Consider the following 10,217-nt stretch of genomic DNA (forward strand, 5'->3'; position numbering starts at 1 on the left):
TGAGAGTTTTATTTCAGTCAACAATACAATGCACTTCTCTGCCCACGTGTATTGCTCAGTTCCCAGAAAGATCAGACCTCAGAAGAGTCCTGAGAGCCCTTTTAAATCCCCTAGCTAGTCTGTTCTGTTCCCCACTCTGTCTCTGGTAAATCCTCTCACCCCTTACACCTCTGGCCTGTACCCCAGTTCCTGTATGCATAAATAAATAAATCTTTTTAAATAAATAAATAAACCCCCTAGCTAAAGAGGGCCCCTTAAAGAGAACTACTCAGCAGCTATTTTAACTTGGAGAGCCAGTGCCCTGCAGTGTGTAAGTTCATTTAATAGTGGCTGTTTATTTATTTACTAATTTTTACTGCTGCTGCCCTGCACCCCACCCAGTGGTGCTTAGAGATAGCTAGGTAGTAACACTTGTGCTCCATTAGCTGCTTATGATCCCATGAATTCAGGCACCCCCAGTGCTAGTTGCTGGGTTGGGGGGATGTCACATAGTGAACTGTGGGCATATGCTGGAGTCCCTTCCTATCTGAAAGTAGAGTATTCCTATCAGAAGGAATATGTGAAAATAGCATAAAATGAAGAAGCAGTGATCATTCATTTACATGGAAAAATTTTTGTGTGTTCCCAGACCCAAAAAATCACCTGTCAAAGCATACCAAATAATACATAATACTCCAATAACACTAATGCAGAGTAAAAGCAGGGATGACATGATACACACACAGCCTGGAAGCAGTGCCTGGGGATGGAGGCTGAGTGGTGCCCCTCTGCTGCTTTGGGGCAAGCGCTTGTCTGTACTAGGGCTGCTGCAAAACAGACACTGGATACTATTTTCACTTTTTGTCAGAAAAATGAAAATCCTCTTTAGATTTCTTTCAGTTAGTTAAAACAGGTACTAATGGAAGTATGTTGTAAAAACAAAATGGAATAGCTGAACCTTTTGTAAAGCAGGGGATACCTCTACAGCCCTGTCACAGCCGGATAAACACCTGCCATCTTGTGTAGATGTCTATTGTCTGTCTCTTCCCACTGGAAGGAGAGCACCACAAGGGCAGGAGTTTCTGCCCGTTTTGCTATATTCCTGGCACCCAAAAGAGTGCCAGGCATATACTAAGCACTTGATAAATAATTGCTAAATAACCAACACTCCTTTTATTTCATTTTTGTTCTTTTTCCTTTGGAGTAGATTGTCGAGGGAGGCAGAACAGATGTATTCAGGACCCAGCCAGGGTCCTGGCCAGTTTGATCCCTGGCCAGGGAGCTACCCACAAACAGGAAGGGGATATTTTCCTTCCGGTTTCCTCCATTTCAGCCATTAGCCAGGCCCTGCTGGCAGCTGTGCGCTGCCTCTCTGTAAGAGGATTACACAGTCCAGCCCTTGCCATGGCACCTGCAGGAACCCTCACAGGTAGAGTACAGCTCCCCTTCAACACCTGGTTGTCAAGAGTTGGCCACATGGCTGCTTTGAAAATGGACAGGAGCACAGGGAGAAAGTGCAAAACTCGGCCCGAGCTGGTGCAGGGGCAGTGTCTTGCACTTCTCTCTCACTCACAGGACAGCGGGGTCCTCTTTGGGCTGCTCCTTTCAGCCTGCATGGAATGTGAGACATGAATGTATGTTATTAGAGGCCACTGAATTGGGGAGGGTTTTACTGAAGTAAAGTCAGTACACCAATCATGACCTACTTGAGGCAGTGAGAATAAAGGAGAGTCAGGAAAACTTAGAAAAGCTGTCTACAAAATTCACAAAAGAAAAAAATAAAGAAGATGTCCCAATTTATAATAATTTAAGTAAATGAGAAAATGAGTACTTTTATAAAATTAATTTATACAATTTTCAGGAACACATCTTTTATAAATGTCTACATGCTATGTTTATTAAAATGTTTTAAGAATAATAGAAAGTCAAACCTTGGAATGAACTGAAGAAGGTTACAATGTTGGGATGCTTCATCTTTGCCAGAAGAATGACTTCTTTCCTTGAAGCTTCTTTTTCCTGGATGGGCATCTAAATTACATTAAGAGACAGAATAATCAGCAAAGATAATTTCCTTCTAGGAACATGCTTTCTGCTCACTCACCTAAAATTCTCCAGGATCTCAATGACTTTCAATGTCACTTCTAAAACTGATCTTTCAACAGCAGAAAACAAAATTGTCCTATATCTGGTCAATGACTTGTCAATGACAATCATAATCAAGAAAAAAATATTTTTCAGTGAAGTTCTGCTGTGTTTAAAGTTCAAATGTGATGGCACCATGCTTTAATTATCAAGACATCTGTAGGAAAGTTATTTTACTATTTATCTCTCAAATAGAAAAAGAGTGCTTATTAAAATGCAATGTTCAAGCAGCAATCACTGCTAAGAAAGAAAGAAATCTTAAAAAATGAAATTTATTTTACTAACTAGTGCAGCACACAGTAGGTAATAAAGGTTTGCTTAGAAAGATGAGAAATTTCTACTTTGGGGGGATAGAATTGTGGTAGCTAGCTTTCAAGATTGTCCTCAACGATTTACATTTTAATTCTTAACTCACAGAAAGTGTGAGATAATGAACATTTATTGCTTAAGTCCCTAAGTCTGACACCGCAATGGATTATTAACACAGATACCACTTGATATCCAGCTGTCAGATGAAATGTAGAGCTCTAGGGAAGATATCAGACCTGGAGAGGGTTTTATTAGTGATCTGCTAGGACCTTCCTGGTGGTGCAAGGGTTAAGTCTTAGTGCTATCAAGCTATCACCAGCCAATGTGGAATGAGTACATTCCCCATCCAGGGAGCTAACCCACCTGGCACAGCAGACCTTTCCTGTCTCACCCACTGCTACCCTCAGCAGTGTATTTCAGTGGCTCTGTCTGATCTGCTCCCCATTTTGTCTCTGGTGAATCCTCTCCCTGCCCCAGGCACCCCTGACTTAGACCCCAGTTCTTGTGTGCACAAATAAATAAAAAAAATCTTTAAAAAAAAATGAAAGTAGAAGAAAAAATTCGGTAAATAATATATAAAATGGAATACTCAAGTTGTACAGTATGAATGTACTTAATGTCACTAAATTATATGTATTAAAATAGTTTAACTTTCATGTTTAATATACTTTATCACAATAAAAAATTATTGTTTTATTTATTTATAAATAAAGATTCACCAGAGACAAAGTGAGGAGCAGAACAGGCAGATCTACTAAAATACACTGCTGTGTGTGGCTGGGGATCTAACTCAGGCCACACTGAGTGGCCTCATTTACTCTCATTTATAAATAAATACTTTAGCAGGCCACAACCAAGCAGATAAGCCTTAGGATTAATTTTAGCATACAATGGGTATTGTTATTATCACATATTTTGAAATGAACACATCACTAGGAGGTTAACATAAACACTGACGAAGGGGAATTTAGCAAAAAATGATTCATTTTTAAATAAATATATTTAGCTATTTTTCAAAAATCATTAGACTAACAGTAATATATGGTTTTTCTCCATTCACTCAATGCAGTCAATAAAAATTTTTCAGTACCTATTACTTACCTGGTATTATTCCTCATGCTGAGGGAGACACAATAAACAAGTGAAGAAATACATGAGCAAAGTTATTTCAGCTCTTAAGAAAGCTCTTAAGAAAATAAACAGTGTGGTATGATAACAAGTGTAGAGTCTCTAAAGTTATTAAAAATACATCTACTGGGCCTCCCTGGTGGTGTGAGGGGTTAACACACAACCTATGAAGCTGTCCGCGGCCACTGCAACACGAGTTTGATCCCCGGCCAGGGAGTTACCCACGTGGTGCAGCAGACCTCTCCTGACCCGCCCGCTGCTCCCCTCAGTATTTCTGTCAGTCTGCCTGTTCTGTTCCCCACTCTGCTCTGGTGAATCCTCTCACCCCCTCCATACCTCTGGCCTGTACCCCAGTTCTTGTATGCATAAATAAACCAATCTTTAAAAAAAATACATATATGATCCAACAATTCCACTCCTAAGAATGCAAGAACACTAATTTGAAGGGACATATCCATCTATTCCATTTTAAGAATGAACAAGATTTTGAACTTCTTGACTTTACCTTCGCAAAGTTGATCTCTTTTATGACACAGTGCTTGCCATCTGACTTCCCTTTGGCCAAGTATGCTTTCCCAAAGGCACCTTCCCCGATGGCCTTAACCACATCATACTTATCCATAGTCTCCAATGAACAGAGGCTCCTGGGATTAGAGCAATGGCATTTTATTAAACACTTTTCATAAAGACTAACAAATACAGAAAATTGATCACTAAAATGTAAAATAACTCACCTTGCTTAAACTTTCTCTCCGATCATGTCAAGATAGCGTCAAACTAACTTTACTGTGGCCACAACCAAAGTGACACACAGATAAGCTTTGGGTTGTAGCTGAACTTTGAAATACTGTAGTGTTGTGATCATTGGCAAGTCCTTAACCTTGCAAAACCATATTTTCCTAAATTCTAAATGTAAATAACAATACCTTTTGGGCCTCCCTAGTGGTGCAAGGGGTTAAGACGCAGCCTGTGAAGCTGTGCAGCGCGAGTTCGATCCCTGGCTGGCCAGAGAACAACCCACATGGCGCAGCAGACCTCTCCTGACTTGCCCGCTGCTTCCCTCAGCAGTGCACTTCGGTAGATCTGACTGTTTCGTCCCCCACTCTTTCTCTGGTGAATCCTCTCGTCCCCCACACCTCTGACCTGTACCCCAGCTCTTGTATACATACATAAATAAATCTTTTAAAAAAATACCTGTTGCTGCACGTTTGTTCTGGAAATAAAAGATATAATACACCCACTCTTGGCACCTCTATGAAGACCATAGCTGGTCCAACCTTTATAGCCTAACCTTTCTCAGTGGGGACGTGCTGCCCCCTAGGGGACACTTTGTAAATTCATTGAGTGTGTGTGTGTGTGTGTGTGTGTGTGTGTCCCAAAAGTGTGGTGGGACAAAGTTCAAAGTTCATTTGTAAAACGAACTCCCCCTCTCCCTACCCCCCCCCCAACACCACCACCAAAGTACAGGCAAAAAGGCTTTTAGAGGTGTTTGGGGTCTGGGATACTAAGGTTCTGCGATTTGATAGTCCCCCACAAGAAAGTATAGTCTCGTCCTGCAACCCTACAACTTTAGAAAGTCTCAGCATACAATGTGTGCTGGGAAAATCCTTTCATAATTTTCTGCGGTTAGGATGGGGTTTTTACATCTCAATGTAACCTATTTTTGCACAATTTTAACCAACAGTGAATTTCGGATGGATGCAACTACATGTAAATCAAGTCTTAAGCACTGTGTATTGTTTGGAACTTTCAGCATTTGTCTGCTTGTCTGTCTTTTTGTTTCTTTCTAAAGTCACGCCAGCACTAGCCAAACTGCTCTCTGTAGTTCAGACCTAATACTTCGGCATGGTCATGGTCTGGTGTCCACACCTGGCTACTTCACTACTTCTCTTAGTGTTAGTACCAAGCATTTCCAGATTGAAATATAGATTTTATTATAGATTGCTATCTTTGACCATCCCTTTTATGCAACAAGTAGGACACCAAACTGAGTGAGCAGACTGGTCAGGTTCTCGATATTTTACTCTAAGGGTTGGCGGTGGAGGCCAAGACTGGGGGGGATGGAGGTGCGAACCAGTTCCACCGCCGGAGAGGTTGCACTGGGGACTGTTTTGAGCGAAGTGGATGCACCAGCCTAGGAACTGAGGGACCGCGACCCTCCCGCCCAAGGGCACCAGAGGTGTGAAATTTAGGGGTGATTCCTTCTTCCTTAGGGACATTCCAGGAGGCTGCCGGCGGGTGGGCAGAGCCAGGGCCCTCCCGGGGAGCTGGGCGCGCGGCGCGTAGCCATGGAGAAAGACGCGGCCCGGGAGAGCCGGCGCCGCTGCTTCCAGCGTCTGCACCGAAGGGGGCTCAATTCCATTTCTTGCGGCTCCCGAAACACTGGGGGGGCAGCTCAGGGTAAGGACTATAGGTGACAGGCCTGCAGCGTACCTGCTCCGTCGGCTTCTCTGGACGCGAGTAGAGTCTGCAGGATCCGGGTCCCCGCAGCCGCCGCGCCCCTGGGCGGCCGGGGCGGAGCCGCGCGGGAAAAGGCGCACCCGACGTAAGGGCTCGAACAACTGGAGGACCAGTCCCCAGTTGGGACAATCCACCCCAAAGGGGTGGGAGGCTAGAGTTTTGGAGACCTGGTCGTGTCACCTCCGGTTGCCTTAGGTCGGAACTCCGGTGCGTGAGTGTCAATAAGCACACCTGGTACGGTGTACCAGATGCTTTGCAGACATTATCTCTGCTCTTTACAACAACTAGCAAAGTAGTAGTCTCTCCGTTTCACAAATGAACTGAAACAGGAAGAGTGTTTCTTGTGCAAGCTCCCAAATGTGAGGAGATGGAGACTGAAGGGAGTCCTCATTTGTTGGTCATGGCTGGCGGCCTCCATTGGGAGGTCCAATTACACAACCGGGGCTGCCCAGCAATCCTCATTCCCGACTGCACATCGGGTTGCTGTCTAAAGCGTTTCATTAAGTTTCTAAGTAGTTGAAAGGATGTACTCTCCAGCAATTATAAATATTGGCACAAGTAAAACATAGCCAATGGAATCTAAATACCACTATCATCTACTTGAAATCCGCTATCATCCATTTAAAAAAAAATAAAAAGTGAGCTCTTAAGAATCAGAAAGTTTGCGTCAATCCTTTCTCTCCTTGAATGCCTATTTCTGTATGTTTTTCATTCTTCAACCTTTTATTGGTCATCTTATCATACAAATGGAAATTATATATTCTGATTGTTAAACTATGATTATTAGTACAGCATTGACCAAAATAAAATATATCATGGCATTGATAAATATTTGTTAAATATAAAATGTAAAATTGTATTGGAAATTCACTTCTTGAAGATATGGAGTTTCTCACCCTCTTGTCAAAGTTCAGTTAGTAGCCATAGAATGTTAGCTTTTTCCTAGAACAATCAACTTTTCTCCTTTTCTTTCTTTTTTCAAAGCAGTAAATGCTGGGCCTTCCCGGTGGCGCAGCGGTTGAGCGCTGGGTTGCGAGGCTGCCCGTGGCCTCTGGGCGCCGGTTCGATCCCCGGCTGCTCCCCGGCCACCGGAGGAGGGTCCCGCATGGCGCGCAGACCTCTCCTGCCGCCCGCTGCTCCCCTCAGCAGTGTCCTTCGGTCCTTCTGCCTGCTCTGCTCCCCGCTCTGGCTCTGGTGAGTTCTCTCACCCTCCCGTGCTTCTGACTGTACCCAGTGCTTGTATAAACAAAAAACAAACAAATAAAATTAAAAAAAAAAAAAAAAGCAGTAAATGCTGACAAACCTCATTCGTAAATACAAGTTGGAAGTTGTGTTGTGAGTCTTTCAGTTCTTACCTATTTGTATGTTCTGAATCTTACAGTAATCTATCACTAAAACTGGTTTCTAAACATCCATCAGAGTCTTTTTGTTACAGGGCAACCCCAATGTGAAATGGGTTGCCCTGAGTGTGGGTCCTCACCTATGCGCTTAAAAGGGGACTTATAATGAGACTCAAATGCAGGCAAACACAAAACAGTTAATAAAGGGTTTATTTACAAACAGGGGAAATGAAGGAAAAAATCACTCAGGGAGAACAAGAGAGATAAATTGGTGAATGCGTCCTACCAGTTCCACTGAGCTGAGACCCCAATAGCACTGAAAGCCGGAGAAAAACCAAGGACTGCCAAGGCCCACAGTCTGGTAATATACCAAGCCTGGCTACCTAACTCCACCCTCAGTTCCCAGCAATCCTTCCTTCGCTGGTGATGACATTATGGTGAGACACAGGGCAAGTTAGGGTAATTAGGCACTTTTAGAGACACTGCAGGAGGGGACCTCAGAGAATTGAGGAAGGCTTCAGAGATAAGGGCAGCAAGAGGAATGTAACTAATTCCACCTGGGAAAACAAACATCCCAGGACCAAGGACAACATTGTTAACCCTGGCTTTGGTTTCCTTCGGGTGAAAAAGGGAGGCAGAGATTGGGGAAATGGAGAGTGGTTTAATTCACGGACAAATTAGAAGGACAGCTGTTTAACTTCAATGCAGAGATGCTCATCCAGAGGATTGGGCCGTAAAGATAAAGATGCAACAAATGGGGAAAGACAAACCTGTTAGATGGGTCATGTGAAGATCCCCCACTCAGTAAGCAAATTAAATCAAACAGCCAAGAACTAACCAATCACAAAGAGACTGGGGGAGCTTTAGAATAATGAGGGAAAGAAGGTATATATTCCCTGAGACACGACTCCACTTTGGCTTCCTTGCCTCTCCCAGGCCTGGTTTCATGGCCTGGGAATCCCACTTTATTTCTGCTCTTTTTCTCCTCAATAAACTTTTTCTTTCTCTAAACAAACCTGCCTCTTCTTGCTTGCTTGCCTGAGCATCTGCGAAGTTCCTGCTGCGGCTTCGTGAGACACCAGCCCATGGTGGTCTAGTGGCTGGGGCTCAGCGCTGCCCCTGCAGCCTGGGATCTGTTCCTGGTTGGGAGACTAGGCCTGACAATTCCGGTATCACAAAGATTTAAGATAATTAAGAATTAGATTTAAGATGATTGAAAGACTCACAACACAACTTCAGTATCTGTGGAGACTGTGTATCTGGAAATATCCTTAAAACGCCCCCTGCCTATCTTAACTTCTGAAAAGTCTTCAAGAAAGTTTTAGGGGAAAATGGGAGCTGACCTAAGCAGTTTTAGGAATGTGTTTTGACTGGAAACTGTAAGGCTAAAGACAATGGGGACAATATAAAAACTCTCGCCGGTGCACTTCTTTCTCATGAGGATACGGGTTAATTTGGAAACTGTTTACATGTACATTGAGATTAAGCAGATAAGTATGGTAGATGGAGCGAGTCTCAGAGAAGCTACAGAAAAGTGCGGGGAGGGGGACACATAGAATTGACCCTGAGGGCCTCCCTTGATGGCACAGCAGTTGAGTGCTGGGCTGCGAAGCTCTGCAGCGCCGGTTCCATCCCAGGCCACCAGCAAAGGTCCCACATAGCGCGCAGACCTCTCCTGCCGCCTGCTGCTCCCCTCACCAGTGTATTTCATCATTCTGCCTGTTCTGTTCCCCGCTCTGGCTCTGGTGAATTCTCTCACCCTCCCGCGCTTCTGACTGTACCCAATACTTGCATAAATGAATAAATAAATCTTTAAAAAATAATAATAATAAAGAATTGACCCTGGTACAAGATTAGAGCTCAGACATCAGTAGGAAGCCATGCTTATGCAGTTCCACATGCATACTGATGGAGAGGTACAGAAGTGACTGTGGATGTGTGCATAGGTAGGAAATTATTTCTGAGCTGTCAGATCAGAGGGCCTAGAAGCAGTGATACTCCAATAGCTGCAAGCACATCCAACATTCAGATCCTGGTTTCTAAACTAATGAAAGCAACGAGGGCTCCTTGGCGAAATGGCTGATTCTGGGGCTGGAACATAAAAGGTACATGATCAAGGGCTGCTGCCTCTGCTGCATGGGGTCTCACAGAGGCCAGGTGATGCTCCAGAATGTGAGACAAACCAATTTGGGACCAGTCTGGATCCAGCTCTATTCAACATTGCTACCAGTTATTTGATAATGAAAGAACCCAACAGGGGAAGGACAGCCATTCCAGGAAAATGCTGGCATTGTGAAGTGTTCTAGTTTTCCATTCCAGAAAACTAAACACTGCATCACAGCACAGGACCCTCAGCCCACAAGGGATAGCTGTATCATCAGCATCGTTGTGAGCCAGCTCAAGGCCGGTGAAGATTCCCTTGTGGGGTTTTTCCATATCTTCCTATCGTTAAGCGTGCTTGGTGCTTGGTTTTACACCAGTGACATGTTCAGGCTTGCCCTGCACAACTTATGTTGACCTCCCAGCCAGGCACCCTGCTGTTTCTTCCTTTCCTCAAGTTCCAGTACTACTCACACTTCTCCAGATGCTCCAAATATCACACACAAATGAGCAGAACTGCAGTTGAGAGTGGGCACAGTGCAGGGTGTAAGTGGGAGTAGGGGCTATGCATGATTTGGTCACTGGTAGTTGCCTCTGACAGATGTTTGTGTTGTAGCAGTGCATGCCTTGGAAAGATTTAAGTATTGTAAAAGGTTCTCTTTCTTTGAAATCTACTGGCAAGTGGCTGTAGTAAATAAAGAATAAAGGAAAAAGCAGCTGCCTCATGGTCCAGATTTTTTTTTTTTTGCATAGAAGAAC

General features: G+C 43.9%; 1 protein-coding gene across 1 annotated transcript in view; it reads right to left on the reverse strand.

Moving 5' to 3' along the window:
* The window catches only part of NEK5 (NIMA related kinase 5), a gene marked incomplete at both ends in the record, with an annotated part of 61,817 nt that extends 57,637 nt beyond the window's left edge, over nt 1-4,180 (reverse strand). The window contains 2 exons of the mRNA XM_084234873.1: nt 1,911-2,007; nt 4,064-4,180. Coding sequence (XP_084090999.1) covers nt 1,911-2,007; nt 4,064-4,180 — 214 coding nt within the window. The remainder of the gene's footprint in view (nt 1-1,910; nt 2,008-4,063) is intronic.
* Between the last annotated feature and the right edge of the window lie 6,037 nt (nt 4,181-10,217).

Source organism: Talpa europaea, assembly GCF_964194135.1.
Source record: "Talpa europaea genome assembly, chromosome: 6".
NCBI classification, from domain to species: Eukaryota; Metazoa; Chordata; class Mammalia; order Eulipotyphla; family Talpidae; genus Talpa; species Talpa europaea.